Raw genomic sequence first — 18,693 nt, forward strand, 5'->3', positions numbered from 1 at the left:
AAGTAAAAAAAAATCTGGTTTACAATGTGATCATTTTGCTGAATGAGAGCTGGTATCAAAATGCTGTCAATTTGTCAACTATTGCAATTTATAGCAAATAAAGGTTATAAACCTCAAGAAATTAACAGCAGAAATGTGTGCATTATGTCTCTGTCTGCTAATAGTGATACATTACTGATCTATTTTTAACTCCACCCTACACCACTCTCTCTGACACACCTGCCAGATCTCTAAAGGAGGGAAAACATTCTGGAGCAGATCGGCTGTACCACTCCAGCCGTTCGATGGCTGCAGGGCAGCGCGCCCATCTCAGATCTTATCATCTTATTGCAACCGAAAATATTTTTTTTTTTCTCGCGTGTTTTGACAAGAAACACGCAATTGAAGGGGGACTCCATTTTTAAGACGGTTATAAATCTGTCCGGGTGCATTCGGAAAGGACTTTAAATGCAACACACCCTTAGGCGCGCGGCGGAGAGCGCCTGTTACGCACGAGGCGAGCGCGAGACTGGGGCATTTCTGAACAAATCAGTTAAATTGTTTAACTTAAAAAAAATACGACAGTGGCTTTTGGAACGAGCATTTCACCTGATGGATCTTCAGGAAACTCTGCTGCGGTGGCAATGGGGCTGTCACATCCCAGCAGGACCGAGAAGAGATAACTGGGGCAACTGAAAATTTCGTTGTTTTCCCTCAGAATTAGTGTGTTCAGCATACTACATGAGACCAACGATAACCATAACTCCAACCGAGAAAATTTCACAACACTGGCATTATAAGCACCCCGAGACTTTGCGAATTGCAAAACACAGTCTTTGAGGAGGTGAGTAGATTTCATTGGATATCTATGTCTTTAAAATGGCTATGCAGGTCTGTGGAGTGCTTGGAAGACGAAGAACAATCGGGTTATATGGCACCTGTTGTGAAAAGAATTGGTCGTAGATATATATTTATGGTCCGTTCTTTATCGAGTGAATTTTAAAAAAAAGGAATTTTACATTTAGAAAGTTTGGCTAGTAGTTTTTTTGGCTTACATTATAAAACTTTATTACACGGCTTTACGGAATACTTGATTCTTATTAGCCAATCACTTGAGAGCGATCGAATTTTTGTGAATATTAATGAGACGCTGAATAACTGACCGCTCGACGGTTAAGCCGTTTCATAATTGTGTCACTACAGGTTATCAAGTAAAAGCTCAACAACAATATATTTGTTTGTAGACATATGCCTATAAGCGGGATAATGTTTAAAATGTTGGTTACCCGCTTAACAAAAGTATAACCGACTAACTGTAGTGTCCTACACAAGGCTTGCACGTTAAACTTGAATTTAGCCTATACCCTTTAAATTTTAAATATAAAATGTTCATATAAAATGCCACTCAGCAATTCTCAATCTGTTTAAATGGTAGTGGTGGCCCGAGGCGTTCATTACGGTAAGAGCAAGGTGATATTTGAAGGACTAGTGATGTATGGCCCATGTGAGTTATTGCTTGTCACTCCAGTCTCCAGAGGCGAGGGGACGGGAGGCTACAAGCCCGCACTCCTAGCTGTTCTCCTGGGCTGTCCGTGGGAACGCAAACGGCAGTAGTTTTGCGGGGACGTCCGCGTAAAATGCCTTGATACTATAATAAACGATAATGGGTCCGGAAAAGTATGGTTTAGAACTGCCTTTGCGCACGGTGGATGTGTCCGGCCCGTCTCCAACTAACAGAGCAGAAGAAACGGAGCTGTGCGGAGAGAGTCACTCAGAGGATTCCTTTGTGATGCCCGCTGACTGCGATCTGTGGAGGTAACTGCGAGGTCTTGTAAAGTCTTCGCTTTAATGCATTAACCAGATACGATGTATTCTTAATAAGGGGGTTTGTTCTTCTTTATCAGAGGCTTTTTGGCTGGTATTGAGGCGAGTGAAGTTCTCAGTGCAGATGGTGAACTGGCCGCTCGGTTCATCTCTGGTGTATTATTAAATCATAATTGGGTGTCAGTTTAGTTTTCAGACACCAAACAAGCAATAAGAAATTGGACCTGTAGCTTTTTGAGCTGCAATATTTGACATCTGTTGAAAGATGCTGATTGAGTTGATATTGCAGCAATTTTGCATTTTTTTCTTTGTCCTTTGTTTTCGCTTTTTTACAGTGCATGATATGCCATAATGCAGTTGTCATTCTGAAGATATTTTACACACTTCTTGGTGCATTACTTTGCATTAGTTATTTTTTTATGTTTCTATCCTTAACTTCACATGTTTTATATTGACAAAAGATATTTGAACATGACAGAAGGGTTAAACTGTATTTTTGATGTGGCTGTTGTGAACACTAAGTGTTAAGTCCCTGCGGAGCAGCTCTGACATTTCTCTGATGCAACTTCACAATGTCAGATCTTTCCATCCCTCTCTATCTATTTGCCCATCTTTTTAAAGACCATTCATGTAAGGTTGCCATTTTAAGCCTGGCATTATTTGTGGACTAAACATTCTGTTTTCGCATTTCAGTCAAAAAATCAGCTTCATCTGCATTCTCATCACCTTGTGAAGGTCGTATAATTGTATCTTAGATGCCATTCGGTCATATTTTCACTCCCTGAACTGTTCGGGACACTGAATCTCTTTTATTGCTTTGAGGATGAGAACAACAGTTGACCTTGTGAGGGTGCATTTTTATTGTTGGCTCATTATCATCACTGTCCCATGTGTTTCTGTTTGAGGTCATTTAATGAACTGGCTTACATGTCTCCTAGGTAGGTGTGGTGTCTGTCAACAAAATGTCAATGAACCCTCTTTAAGAGGTCCTGGAACAGAGCCAGGAGCAGATGTGCAAAACCAAAAAGCCAAGATAGCATCTACTACTCACGACATGGGAAAGTCTCACACCTTTTCCGGTACTGGTCGATGTTGGTCCCATTAAATCCCATGAGTCAGACCAGCTAAAAGGTGTCTGGGAAGAATCTATTAATATAGCATTATATGTTATTTATCATGCCAACATTGGCTGTCACTTCTTTTCCTTCTCTTGCTCTTTCTCTCTCTCAGTTTTTTTAAACTATTAAATGAACAGTCCTTGCCACACTAAAGGCTTAATGTGATGGCAGTTTCGCTCAATATCAATTTGCCTCAGCATTCACACTGCCTGTGAATTAGACATGGGTCAGATTTAAAGAACTTTAGAAGAGAATGTTTGGTAAGGTTTCTCTTGCAACCTCAGAATAATATACTTCAAAATCTGTTACCAAAGAAACAACATACAGTTCAATCTGGCCTTGAATATTTGTTATTTGCATGTTTTTTAGCAAGTAAATGCCATGAAATTGAGGGTCATTTGAACTGACAGCATTTTCCAAATTACTTCATGTTGTCTTTTAAAATGCATTAAAATAAAATATACCATTTACTTCTATTTTGCATTTATATTGAGCTTCCTGTACACTACTGTTCAAAAGTTTTTAATTTATTTTAATGTTTTATTTATTTTAAGTTTTTGAAAGAAGTCTCTTATGCTCACCAAGACATTTATTTGATGAAAAATACAGTAAATTTGTAAAATAAAATACATGTAAAAATACAGTAATATTGTGAAATATTTTAGAATGTATAACATCTGTTTTAATATATTTTAAAATAGAATTTTCTAAGGAGCTGAATTTTCAGCAGCCATTACTCCAGTCTTCAGTGTCAGTGTTCCTTCAGAAATCAATTTCAGTTCACCCAAAAATGAAATTTCTTACCCTCATGTTGTTCCAAACCTGTAAGACCGTCGTTCATCTTCAGAACACAAATTAAGATATTTTTGATGAAATTCAAGAGGTTTTTTATCTTCCATAGAGAGCAATGAAATTACCACATTCAAGGTCCAGAAAAGTAGTAAAGACTTTGTTAAAATAGTCCATGTGACTACAGTGGTTCAACCTTAATGATATGAGGTGACGACAATATTTTTGGTGTGCAAAAACAAAACAAAACAAAAATAATTTTAACTTTATTCAACAATTTCTTCTCTCTCATTCTGCTACACTGTTCATATTGTAAACACAGTGCAGCACTTCCAGGTTCTACATCAGAACGCCAGCTCATTATTGGCCGACACTGTTCACTGTTCACAATACACATGTTTGCTGCTGATGCAGGAGCCGATTAATAATGAGTCAGCGTTCTGATGTAGAACCCAGAAGTGCTACACTGTGTTTACAACGTAAACAGCATAGGAGAATGAGGGAGAAGAGAAGAAATTGTTGAATAAAGTCATTATTTTTGTTTTGTTTTTGCACACAAAATGTATTCTCATCACTTCATAACATTAAGGTTGAACCACTGTAGTCACGGTGACTATTTTATCAATGTCTTTACTACTTTTCTAGACCTCGAATGTGGTAATTATGTTGCTTTCTCTTGGGGATCAGAAACCTCTAAGATTTCATAAAAAATATCTTAATTTGTGTTCTGAAGATGAATGAAGGTCTTATGGGTGTGAAACGGCATGAGGGTGAGTAATTAATGACAGAACATTTTTGGGTGAACTGTGGAAACCATCAATGCAGAGTCTGTTTCCAGGATTCTTTGAAAAATAGAAAGTTCAAAAGAACAGCATTTTTAAATAATAGATTTTTTTTTGTACCAATGTAAATGTTGTTACTGTCACTTGATTAATTTAATGCATCCTCACTGAATAAAAGTATTAATTACTGATTCCAAACTTTTGAATGGTAGTGTATGTTGATATCCACTACACAGGTCAAGTTTTAAAAGTGAGCCAAATGACTCATCAATGGCTCTTTAAAATATTCATGTCTAGCTGCCCTTAGCTGAGCCTAATATCAATCAAACTGCTCCCAAAGCTGCCTTTAGCTAAAGCCCTGTTAATATCTATGGTAATTACAGTAGCACGGAACCCAATTGTACAGCTAGGGTTCATCCTTGGTGAGCATCACCACAAATTAGCTGCTTCAACCCCTCTGTCACCTCTTTGTAATTCACCCTTAATTTACATGAAATTCTCTTGATAGTGGCTCTTTTTTGTCTCAGAGGTTTCCCCAGCTTTGTGCTTTCTGCTGTTTTAGATGTGTCTATAGCTTTACAAAAACTCTCTCCGGTCAGTCAGCATTTTAACAGCTTCACAGGGCTGAAATGATTAAAACAGATCAGACACTCAAGACACATTCAAGCCTTTGCTTGATGCGCTGACAGTGAATCAAACCACTAAGAAAACAAAAACCTAAATCCTGTGGAAAATTTTTCATCTTTTGTCAGGCTGCTAGAAACAGATCCACAGTTTCAGTCCATAAACAATTGTGTCACTAAATTATTTGGCAACTTATCTACCTTGGCACTGTCATTGTTTTACTAAATAAAAGCCCTGTTGTGCTCACAGGGAAACAAAATCAATGGCTTGAACGAATGAACCCTCAGACACACAGTTAGTATGTACGGGAAGAAGGAGATGGGAACCGGCGAACATTCAACAAAACTTTAATACCAAAATAAACAAATACAAAACGAAAGTAGACCCTCGCAGACGTATGCTTGCCACACAAACATAATAAAACATAAAATAAAGTCCAGGCCTGGTCCTCTCTCGTCCTTCACTGACGTCGCTCCTCCTTTTATGCCTCCAGAGCTCCTCCATGAGAGACTCGAGGCCGGCGCGCCTCGCAGGTGATGCTCATTATCACTCGCGTCACCTTATTGCTTTTAAAAAACGGTTACCACACATTACAAATATTAAAGCCAAAAATATGTAACAATGCAACTTTTATGAAGTAAACTTTCACCAAAAGCCTTCCTTCCACCGAAAGAAATTGTCCCTGAACAGCAACAGAAGTTACATTATTACGCCATTAGATGGCGGCAAAGACTGTCTTTATGAGTCTGTCAGTCATTAGTGAAGACTTTTACATTGAAAAGACTGAATTGTTGTGAACACAGAACAAGATGCAACGCAACTGACAAATGCTTTGACTAGCGCTGTTAGTCATGGGAAAACCCCTTAACTGTTAAAAGGACAAGATAATTAAACAGATTTTTTTTATTATGAACATAGGACTGACCTAAAGGAAAATGCTAAATCTGAATGCAGGTAATAAACTTGCTCACTCAATCTCTTTCTTACAATACTCTTCCACATAATACAGTAAGTTTCAATGAACAATATCAATTGAGAACAAACAGTTTACGTTGCTAAGAGTGGTTGCTAAGGGTGTTGTGTAGTGATACACAGAACCGTTGGGTGAAGCGGTCATAGCCGTGTTTATCATGAATAAAACATAGTTATTGACCAATCAGAATCAAGGAGAGGAACTAACCGTTATATAAATAATATTTATACATAATATAATATAATATTGATATAAATATTAAAAAAATATATAAATATATAACTGTAAAAAATCTGTGAGATTTACATAAAAAGGCAGCGGTGGTTGCCTGAACTTTACCATAAAAAAATGGTAGCAACATTTTTAAATTTTTACAGATTGTACGTAAATTTACAGTTACATTAACTAAAATATGCAATATACGAAATCACTAAAACCTGTTTTATACCTTTATAATATACTGACAACCACCTTAAAACAGTTGGTAAAGAGAAACCTAATGAATTAATGTTCATCACAAGTAGCTTTTCCAAGCTGAGGTAAATTCTAATATAACATGTGTATACACTGTGTGTGTACATGTGGGCATTTATGTATTTGAATGTTATCCTTAAAAATGAATTTGGTTGAACACACTTATAGTTGTAAATTTATGCCCCCTTACACCACTGTGTATTATACACTGAGGAGCCTGTTCGCCTGTGCTCTATCCTCCTTTCTAGGTCTAGTCACTTTCTTTCAGCAACAGACATGAGATCATTACTCACATTCGGTGAGGCTACAGGCACAGTGGTTGCGTGTTCATCGATTCATCTCAGTTGTTTGTTGTTCCTTTGAAGGGTGAAGATGCCTTTCCACCATGTGAGAGCAGGGCTGCTCTACACAGACAACTTCCTGAGTACCTCTCTCTCTGAAACCAGTGAAGAACAGCTTGCCAACATCTCCACAGAGGAGCTTGGTGGTGAGTGTGTTTCTGTGTGTGTTTTGTTTGCATGGCTGCTATTTGTCTCAATTCTGAACTCTTTCCCATTTCATTCCAAACCTGTATGCTGTAATTATTTTATTAAAGGTGCCGTAGAACAAAATATCAAAAGATCTAATATTTTTCAAAAGATGTAATATAAGTCTAAGGTGTCCCCTGAATGTGTCTGTGAAGTTTCAGCTCAAAATACCCCCTAGATTTTTTTTTTAATTAATTTTTTTAACTGCTTATTTTGGGGCATCATTAACTATGCACCGATTCAGGCTGCTGCCCCTTTATATTTTCGTGCTCCCCGCCCCCGGAGCTTGCGCTTGCCTTAAACAACATAAACAAACTTCACACAGTAAATATTATCCTCAAAATGGATCTTTACAAAGTGTTCATCAAGCAGCATATCAGATCATGTGAGTATAGTATTTATTTGGATGTTTACATTTGATTCTGAATGAGTTTGATAGTGCTCCGTGGCTAAAGCTAACATTACACACTGTTTATTTATAAAGAATGAAGTTGTGTTTATGAATTATACAGACTGCAAGTGTTTAAAAAATGAAAATAACGACGGCTCTCGTCTTCGTGAATACAGTAATAAACTATGGTAACTTTAACCACATTTAACAGTACATTAGTAACATGCGAACAAAACATTTAGAAAGACAATTTACAAATATCACTAAAAATATCATGTATTCATGGATCACGTCAGTTATTATTGCTCCATCTGCCATTTTTCGCTATTGTCCTTGCTTGCTTACCTAGTCTGATGATTCAGCTGTGTAGATCCAGACGTTAATACTGGCTGCCCTTGTGTAATGCCTTGAACATGGGCTGGCATATGCAAATATTGGGGGCGTACATATTAATGATCCCGACTGTTACAGTCGGTGTTATGTTGAGATTCGCCTGTTCTTCGGAGGTCTTTTAAACAAATGAGATATACATAAGAAGGAGGAAACAATGGTGAGACTCACTGTATGTCATTTCCATGTACTGAACTCTTGTTATTTAACTATGCCAAGGTAAATTCATTTTCAATTCTAGGGCACCTTTAAACACACAAGGACAATTTTGCAAATAGATTCTGAGTAAAACACCAAAATCTAGGCTGTTTTGTAAAAATCTATTTCTCTGCTGATCTCAAATCTCATTTTCCTTTCTGCATATTTAAAGCATGAATTTTGGTTATAACACATGGAAGAAGCAAATGCCATTTTGGCATCAGTGATGTCATGTCTTGGCACAAAGCATCTGGCACATATTTGAATCTGAATGTGAACATAAATGAGATTACAGTTACAGCAGAGAGGAAGAGGGGAAACCTGTAGAATGGCTTTAGAAAACTTGGAATATATTGTTTTTTGTCCTTTTTTGTCCTTTCATTATTAACTGCTCTTTTATAGGGAAAAAAATCTAAGCAAATGAGCCTCAGGTTTCACTCTCTTTTGCCTTCAGTGATAAATATTACAAACCCATTACAGATTCTGTCCCACTACAGTCCGATGCAGCTGTAAGTCTCATTTCCTCATCTAGAATGTCTTGCCAGTCATGTGTTTAGGAACTGCCTTAGGGCAAACAAGAAGAAAATCAATGGTCTGACTGGTGGGTTTGAGGGTGTTGACAATACAGTGGTTGATTTGAAGAGATGTTTGAGCTGTGAAACTCTCAGATGGAATTAAAGCTTTCTGCACCTCCTTTGAAAATGATTGTTTTGACAGACCAGGAACCAAGGGATACCCACAATGTAAAACATTCATGAGATGAGGGGTAATAAGTTTAAGTGGTTGTTCAGATGAGGTCTGCATTTGCAGAAAGAAAAAATCTTAAGGGAGACAAATAATAATGACCCACTGACTGGATCAACTTATCAGTTAACTCATATTGAATGAAATCTAGAACCTTTGTCTAAATCTGGTACTAAATGGCATGTAATGCATTAAAGAGATGCAATAAAATGCATTAAAATGTCATGAATTCATAGACAATTAGCCTTGTATGAAAGAGTGGAGAGGATTGGGTTTTTCTAATGGCAGAGGAAAATAAACGACATGTTCTTCTGAGACTGACATTACTTTGTTTAATGTTTGGGGTCCCAGAGACCCCCAATGGTTTATGTTTAAAAATATCAATTGTAAAATAATAGATTTTAAAATTAAACTCTTAATATTTCTCAATTCCCATTTTTTATGTTCATTGTGTCAGGGTTATGTTTTGTTTTGTTTATCATGGTTGTTTGCTATATATCCTGTGTTCTTCTGCGTTTCCTAAATAGAGTTATTAAAGACTGTTGGTTTGAATATCTCCTTATAGTGTACAACATTACAGCCATGCCTGACACGTTTAGTAATTTTTTGGTAACACTTTACAATAAGGTTCATTAGTTAACATGAACTAATAATGAACTGCACTTATAGCACTTATTAATGTGTGTTAATGTTAATTTCAACGTTTACTAATACATTATTTAAAATCTTGTTAACATTAGTTAATGCACTGTGAACTAACATGAACAAACAATGAACAACTGTACTTTCATTAAAGGGTTAGTTCCCCCAAAAATGAAAATTCTGTCATTAATTACTCACCCTCATGCCGTTCCACACCCGTAAGACCTTCGTTAATCTTCAGAACACAAATTAAGATATTTTAGTTGAAATCCGATAGCTCCGTGAGGCCTCCATAGGGAGCAATGACACATCCTCTCTCAAGATCCATAAAGGTAGTAAAAACATATTTAAATTGGTTCATGCGAGTACAGTGGTTCAACATTAATATTATAAAGTGACGAGAATATTTTTGGAGCGCCAAAAAAACAAAATAACGACTTATTTAGTGATGGCCGATTTTAAAACACTGCTTCAGGAAGCATCAGAGCATAAATGAATCAGTGTATCAAATCATGATTCAGATCGCATGTCAAACTACCAACGGCTGAAATCACGTGACTTTGGCGCTTCGAACAGCAGATTCGACACACTGATTTATTTATGCTCCGATGCTTTCTGAAGCAGTGTTTTGAAATCGGCCATCACTAAATAAGTCGTTATTTAGGGTTTTTTTGGCGCTCCAAAAATATTCTTGTTGCTTTATAATATTAATATTGAACCACTGTACTCACATGAACCGATTTAAATATGTTTTTAGTACCTTTATGGATGTTGAGAGAGTAAGTGTCCATTGCTCCCTATGAAGGCCTATGAAGGCCTCACGGAGCCATCGGATTTCAACTAAAATATCTTAATTTGTGTTCCGAAGATTAGGTTTTAGGGGTGTCGAACGACATGAGGGTAAGTAATAAATGACAGAATTTTCATTTTTGGGTGAACTAACCCTTTAACTAACGTTAGCGAAGATAGTAAATACAGTAACAAACGTATTGCTCATGGTTAGTTCATGTTAGTTAATACATTAATTAATGTTTAACTAATGAACCTTATTGTAAAGTGTTACCAAAAAAAAACTATTTATGCAATGCGACTGTATTTAATTTATTCTCTATGTTATATTTAAACCTGCAGTCCATCATTTTTCCTCTTTGTCGCCATCTTTGTTTGAATCCTGCGATTGCAGTCATATGCGGAATTATAATCTGTACGTGCGTCATGCCTGAGCACAGCTCGTCAGCGCGGATGAATCTAATGTTTGCTGTCAGTCAGCACACCGGTGTCGATACTGTACTTCAGAATCACAGATTCTATGTCTTGAAGTATGACCAAAGTAGGAATTTTCACCGGAAAATGTCATCTGAACAAGTAAGTAACATGTCTGACACTTTTGTTCTGACCAACTGAGGGGAAAAGCATTAGCCTACAATAAATCATGCTGCCAATGATGATTAAATCTAATGATCACTTGCAACACACCATGCAAATTATTATTGTTGTTATACTTTGTTCTCAAATTGGTAATGTTAACAACATCAGCATTGCGTTACTGTGTATTTAGTGTGTATTAGTGTTACCTGTAGATTTCAATTTCTGTAGCCACTCCACAGTCCGAAGTCTTTTGCTTTTTACTAGTGGTGAATCTCCAATTGTCACTGATGACTGTCATTTGGACCTTTCTGGATTACAATCCGCCATCAAAATGATAAGTTTAATTATTCTAGCTGCTGTGAGAACAGACTATAAATAATCCGCTACAAGCAGCATCCTCACATGATAAAGCCTTTCTTCCTTTCTGTTTACAGATGTGATGTAGTGATGCAAAGGCAAACTGCTGCATGCTCGAATTTCCCACGGAAATCCACCAGGTCGCTCTTATTATAAAACATTATTACAAGCTTACCAGAGTGAATTGAGCTAAGATAAGGAGATCATTTTGAACACTGGCTGGATATGTACTTGCTCAAAAATTGCTTTTGGATCATTTTTAACCAAAAAAAGTTACGGACTGCAGCTTTAACATTGTTAACTCTTATTTCACTCTTTATAGTCTATTTATAAAAACATTCTATCTACCACTATTCACGCATTACAATCACGACCGAAAGCAAAATCGACATTCAATCATCATCACTCTCTCAGCCCCTTAGCGAGCACACCCCCTGAGACAACATAATGACCTGGCCATGAGAGCAAAGAAATAAAAATGAGCAAACAGGGATTAGATAAGTGATTTAATACAAGATGAATTCGAATAGGCTACTGTCACAGTTTGAGTTGTGTTTTGTTCTGTTTAGTTGTCCATGTCTAGAGTCTGTTTTCCATTAGTCACATGTTCTTCTTTGTTCAGTGTTTCCCGCTATTCGTTTGTATCCTTGGTAACTGATTTGATTAGTGTTTGAGTTCAGGTGTCTTGTTAATTTGCTCCTCAGTTCTGTGTATTTAAACCCTGTGTTTGTTCAGTTCAGTTGTCAGTTCTCTGTTGCATATACATCGTTGTTCTGTTCCTGCCTGTTTCTTAAGTCTGTTTTGGAGTTTATTTAATAAATGTACTGCTGCACTTAGATCCTGCATCCTCTACTTTGATTTCTACCACATGTGACCACTACATCAAGAGGAACTGTTTTACACTTAGGCCGTGTGTCCACCAAAGCATTTTTAGCCAGCTGAAAATGCTAGGCACTCTGCTTAAAATGCCTATCTGTGAGCGCTTGAGAGCGCTTCAGCAGCGCAGCGTTTTTTTCAATTGAGACGCTTTGTTGCTATGATATGGAATTTCCGTGGCACTGTTACATATAACTGATTTCGCTGATAATTAGTTTTCAGACTAAAAATGTTGACACAATGTAGAGTACATGCAATATTAATTTCTCATCTATTTTGTCCCGCTCTCTGCTTGTTGATGTCGTTGTACAGCAAGAATGTTGTGACAGTTGGTCAATGTTGTATTTGTCCCGCCCCTCCTACACTCTGATTGGACGGCTGGCTACAAAGTGACAGTGATGAGCGCAGTGTTTTACTCAAAGTTGAAAATTTTTCAACTCGAGGCAACTGGTGAAAAAGACACCCAGTGCCTTGTTATTCTCCTGGCATTTAAAAAAACGCTGCGCTCGCATCGAAAACAATTGGAAAAGTACGCTAGCCGTTAAAAAAATGCTTTGGTGGACACACAGACTTACTCCGATTTGGACGTTTAGAACTTTCCGATAATGGAGTGCTGCAAAAGCTTTGACAGGTTTATCCAGCAATCTCATAACTGACATCTGGGGAAGTGCCGACAGTCTTTCTTGCACAAGATATAAATATAGAAAATGAAGCGATGGAAACAAATTTAATGAAACTAAAACTGCATTGTCTTAACGTGCGAGTCATTCAATCACTCAGTCAAACGATTCCTTCAAAACACGGACTCATTACATTGCTCGGAGATGCACAATGGCTCTACTGTGGATTTGTTGCGAAACAGCAAAAACAGACATGGTTCTAAGTCTAAAATGAAAGTCACCTAACAGTAACTTCTTGTTTATTAACTGTTGTATAAAATCAATAGGCTAATATATTTGCAGTCGTGCTGATATTCGGGAAAACAGCACATTATATCCTGCAAATATTACAAACAAGAACTCATACAGGGCCCCTTCTGTTGTGAGGCCTGTCTCAAGTGAAACAGATGAAACATAGCAAAGGCCGCTACTGTGAATGTTAAGAATATTTTATCTAAAGCAGTGAAGAAACATTTAGGGTTTGCGAAATGCAGGAAGCGCTCAGTTCAGCATATTACAAGGTACACAGCACCTCTGCCTCTTTATCCCAGAATAACACAAAGGTAGGTCTTTAAGACAGCAGAAAAAAAGTGTAATACTCGCCAGAAATGATCTGAGATATGCATGTTATTTTTGTTGTCGCCATTCGCGACTCGGTGTGGGTTCCTTAACCTGAGCTGAACTGAAAAACCAGCACTGATGCCCTTTGAAACGGTGGATAAACATTTAGTCACAGCACACTAAATATGCGCCTTTGAAAACAGAATGAGCTGTATTTAGTATGTCTGCTGTTAGTGTGATAGGACTCTGTGTTACTGCTGAGAAAAGCATGCATTATATAATACATACAGTTTAATGGTCCCTGATGACATGCACACGTTCACTTGATTCACTTGAATCACTTGAATTATGAACGTCAATTGAGTTTTTTGTGTTTACTTAGTGTTCTGCATCCTGTTGTTAATACATTTCGGTTTTGTCTTGTTTCTCTATTTCTCTCTGCAGAGATTCGTGAGGCGTTCCGAGTTTTAGACAGGGATGGTAATGGATTTATCTCAAAGCAGGAGCTGGGTATGGCCATGCGCTCTCTGGGGTACATGCCCAGTGAGGTGGAGCTGGCTATTATCATGCAGAGACTGGATATGGACGGTGAGTCACTCTCTTTCTACATCTCTCTTATTCTCTGGTTCATTCTGAGCTTGCACCATTCACACAAACAAAAGAGCGTCAGCCTTCTGATCATCTGTAAAAACAGCTTTAGAGTCTGTCACAGAGCCCTTCCAATCCTTGCACTGAAGAGATATATGACATCCTGAACCGTTCATGCTACAGTGATCATAGAATTTATTCAGCACAGGGGGCTGTAAATAGATTAATTCTGTGAGGTGAATTCTGAGAAATCTTCATCTTACTGTGTGTATGTGTGCATGTGTGTGTGTTCGGATCCGGGGGTCCCTCAAGGTCAGGCCAGTTGACTGAATGGTTAGAGAACATGCATTGATTTAGCTCATCAATCAGCACTGGCAGGTTGTTGTTGCACATTTTTGTAAAAGTAGGGCGTTTAATAAAACTCACACCATCATGGTTTTGGAAGATCTTTTACCCCTCATAATATGAATTTTATTAGTTTAAGCCCAATTTCATATCTATAATATCATTCTAAGATAAAGTTAAATAAAATGTCTTTTCAATATATATTTTACCTCAAAGACTTCTGCATAGCTTTGCTGTGTCGGCTTTAAGCACGGCACATCTTTAGCTTTTTGACTCTTAATCGAAAATATGTTCTTTAGTGCTGTACAGAATACAGATATGAATGCACACTTTTTTGTATTTCAGTAATAAATATTTAAGATTCAGCAGCCGAGTGGAGACAAGGTTTTGAAGCAAGTGGAAACACTAGCATGATAACAGCTCTCTCTGAATTATCAATTTAAGTTCCACTCGCTCTCAGCTGGTGTTTAATTCCTTTTGTATCTCAGACCAGGCATTTTCTTTTTTTCTGGAAGGATTGACAGAGGAAGTTTGATAGCTGTTATGCTCACATTTGCTCACATGCCATATACTGTAGATATTTTCTGGTTTTAAAGGATTAGTTCACTTTCAAATGAAAATTAGGCCAAGCTTTACTCACCCTCAAGCCATCCTGAGTATATATGACTTTCTTCTTTCTGATGAACACAGTCGGAGATATATTATTATTAATAAATATCCTGATGCATCCGAGCTTTAAAATGGCAGTAAGCATTACCAAATTGTAGAGTATGAGCTGAAGGAAGTGCTTCCATCCACATCTATCCATTATGAACATACTCCACACGGCTCTGGGGGGGTTAATAAAGTCTTTCTGAAGAGAAGTGATGTGTTTGTAAAAAAAAAATCCATATTTAATAAGTTATGAAGTAAAATATCTAACTTCCGCCAGACCGCCTTCTGTATTCAACGTACAAAGAAAGTGTAAAACTCTTGCAGTTCAAAAAGCTTATGCTACGTCCTACGCCTTCCCTATTTAACTTACAGAAAAAGTGTAACTGACATGGTGCCATAACTTGAATGCAGAAGGCGGTCTGGCGGAAGCTAGATATTTTACTTCATAACTTGTTAAATGTGGAAATTTTTTTTTTACACAAACACATTGCTTCACTTCAGAAGGCCTTTATTAATGATGGATAGATGTGGATGAAAGCACTTTCTTCAGCTCATACTCGTTGATCCCGTTCACTGTCATTATAAAGCTTGGATGCGTCAGGATATTTTTTTTAAGATTTCTCTGATAGTGTTCATCTGAAAGAAAGTCATATACACTTAGGATGGCTTAAGAGTGAGTAAAGCTTGGGCTAATTTTCATTTAAATAGTAAGCTAATCCTTTTTAGGGCAAAGGTAAGGTCAGAAGCATGCACCTTAGGAGATAATTAAATTCAGTTTCATTTTAAATTTATGAAAAAAGTATTCATTAATATTAGTAAAGGTATTAGGAGCTGCAAGTTGATCTGAATTTTAATTTGCCTGGCCCAAAATAATATTTGCTTTATTGAATTAAACTGAACAAGAAAACAATGGGAGATAAATTGTGAAGAGAAAAATATCATTGTCGGTTTCAACTTGTAATCAAGTGAACTTGAATATATCAGATCTGTAGCTTAGTGCTTAGCTCAAAGACCCTCAATGGTTTCATTTAGCTGAGCCACACCAATAAAAAACTGCATAATAAATCAATCTCATAGCAGGGTAGATCCTATTCAATTAAAATTAAATGGAAAAAGGCAATTTTGGTTTCCCCATATAATTCTAGTCTGTTCTGTTATACTCTATTCTTTAACTTTGTCCTCACCAGCTGCAATGTAAAACGTTTCCAGCGCCAATTTGTCTTGTCCAGACTGAATGTGAAATTGCTGTGCAATGTGACAAAATTTCAACTACTCAGAAGACATTTGATTATTTGATTTTGCTGCTGGTTAGGAAGAAAACTTAGAATTACATGGAAGAGAGATATATTTTATAACTTGTTTCTTTAGTGTTCCATCTGGTTAGGACACTGTGTTTCTGGTTGTGTTATATAAAAACTGCTTCAGTAATGTAGCAATATATAGATAAACCAATAACTATTTTCATGTTATGAATAATATCAGATAAATGGCAGATATTAAAACTCTATATTACTATACTATACTATTTTATCTAAATAAATGATAATAAATAATAATGTTAAAACTAAAGTCAATCATTTTAAATGCTAAAGTGAATTTAGGCATCAAAGCAATATAATGACATTTAAAAGTGTTATTAAATTATAAGTGTTGTAAAGATTACCTTTAAAGCAATCCAGTTGTAAAAATAAAGGAAATGAGAATGCACAATTGAATACCCTGTATCTGAAGATATTTAATAAATATGGACGGATATCATAAACTTAAAAAAATTATCTAATTTTAACTGATAAGCATCATGGTACCGATATGTAATATCCCGTTGTTTTACTTAAACTTATTGAGGCTCTTTTTAAAATTCTCTCTAATTCTAACATGTATGTTCTCTTCTTGATGCAGGTGATGGACAGGTGGATTTTGATGAATTTATGACAATATTGGGACCTAAACTCGTTTCTTCTGAAACCAGAGAGGGCTTCTTAGGCAGCACTATAGACAGCATATTCTGGCAGGTATGGAAAACATTTCTTTCTATATTTCAGTGTTCTTTTCTATTCTTCATTGTTTGGGCATGCATTTGTATTCTGAGCATACGGATAAGATTATGGGTCACGCTGTGCCCTCTCCACATGCCTCCTCCGTCCCGTGACGACTGGTGAATGTGATTCTTCCCAGATTGTGGGCTTCAAAGTGAGCAGGCAGATCTGTCCATTTCAAAATGAACATTCATTCATATAGTGGGGAAATCCCAGTTTCACTTCCAAGAGATTTCTGTGAGAGGAAGGCATATTAATTGAAAGATTTGCCACTTAAAAGGGAAGTATAGATCTGAATTAGTCATCACAGGCATTTGGGCATTTTTTTCTTTAGGTCTCCATCTCTGCTTTTATTAAATAAGAATTTAGACCGGAAAAATAGACTTCCTTTCTTGAAGGAGCAGTGTCTGAGTTTGGATTTGCATGTTTATGTGTAGCGTCTCTCCCTCACAGAGGAAACAGAGCGGTGTGTGTAGGAGTGAGTAACAGCAAGGTCACAGACACTGGTTGTCTCGAAGGTGATTTAAATGCTCATCTCAACACACCTTTAGTGGGATACAGTGACTCATAACTGCAACGGTAATCCTTGTAACATCATCACACCAGCATACCAAACACCCTCTCCCTCTCTGATGTTATTATGAGGCCAGTACAAGTCTAATCTTGGCAAAATGACAAAACCCCCTGGGAAATATTGTGTTGACAGAGCTACTGAGATCATTTCATAATTTTCTGTTAGAAATCCTACACTTTTCTTACACAGCTCGTTTTTTTGTATCATATTAAGTAGCAAATCTGTTTTCAACATTGATAATAACAACATTTTGATGATTTTCTGAGGGATCATGTGACACTGAAGTCTGGAGTAATGATGCTGAAAATTCAGCTTTGCCATCACAGGAATAAATTACATTTTAAATATATTCAAATAGAAAACAGTTACAGTGCCCTCCACAATTATTGGCACCCTTAGTAATTATGAGCAAAAGCAGCTGTGAAAATAAATCTGCATTGTTTATCCTTTTGATCTTTCATTCAAAACATTCACAAAATTATAACCTTTCATTTAAAGAAAATAATTGAAAGTGGGGGGAAACTCACATTATCTAATAAATGTGTTTCTCTAATACATGTTGGCCACAATTATTGGCACCCCTAGAAATTCTTATGAGTAAAATATCTCTGAAGTATATTCCCATTCATATTTACATTTTTTAGCACACCAGGGTGATCATGAACATGAAATTGTCCATCCATGACGTCCTGTTCCACAGGAGTATAAACATGAGGAAACACAGAGGCCAAATTTCCTTAATCATTCATCACAATGAGAAAAACCAAAGAATATAGTTCTGATGTGCAGCAAAAGATTGTTGAGCTTTACAAAATAGAAAGTGGCTGTAAGAAAATAGGTAAAGCATTGAAAATCCCCATTTCCACCATTAGGGCAATAATTAAGAAGTTCCAATCAACTAAACATGTTACAAATCTGCCTGAAAGAGGACGTGTGTCTAAATCGTCCTAATGTGAAGTGAGGAGGAGAGTTTGAGTGGACAAAGACTCTCCAAGGAAATTGCAGAGATTAGTTGAGTCTTGAGTCTCAGAAAGCCTAAAAAGAATTATCAAACAGCACCTACATCCCCACAAGATGTTTGTGAGGGTTTCAAGAAAAATTCATCTGCTCTCATCCAGAAACAATCTCCAGCATATTCAGTTGTCAGAAACGACTGGAACTTCAAAATGGACCGGCTTCTATGGTCAGATAGAGCAAAGGAGGTCAAAAGAGCTTTTTGG

General features: G+C 36.9%; 1 protein-coding gene across 1 annotated transcript in view; it reads left to right on the forward strand.

The window, feature by feature from the left end:
* Window positions 1-1,642: 1,642 nt before the first annotated feature.
* Window positions 1,643-18,693, forward strand: part of caln2 (calneuron 2) — a 39,982-nt gene continuing 22,931 nt past the window's right edge. The window contains exons 1-4 of the mRNA XM_067376531.1: window positions 1,643-1,794; window positions 6,929-7,050; window positions 13,721-13,864; window positions 16,763-16,875. Coding sequence (XP_067232632.1) covers window positions 1,643-1,794; window positions 6,929-7,050; window positions 13,721-13,864; window positions 16,763-16,875 — 531 coding nt within the window. The remainder of the gene's footprint in view (window positions 1,795-6,928; window positions 7,051-13,720; window positions 13,865-16,762; window positions 16,876-18,693) is intronic.

Source organism: Chanodichthys erythropterus, chromosome 22, assembly GCF_024489055.1.
Source record: "Chanodichthys erythropterus isolate Z2021 chromosome 22, ASM2448905v1, whole genome shotgun sequence".
NCBI classification, from domain to species: domain Eukaryota; kingdom Metazoa; phylum Chordata; class Actinopteri; order Cypriniformes; family Xenocyprididae; genus Chanodichthys; species Chanodichthys erythropterus.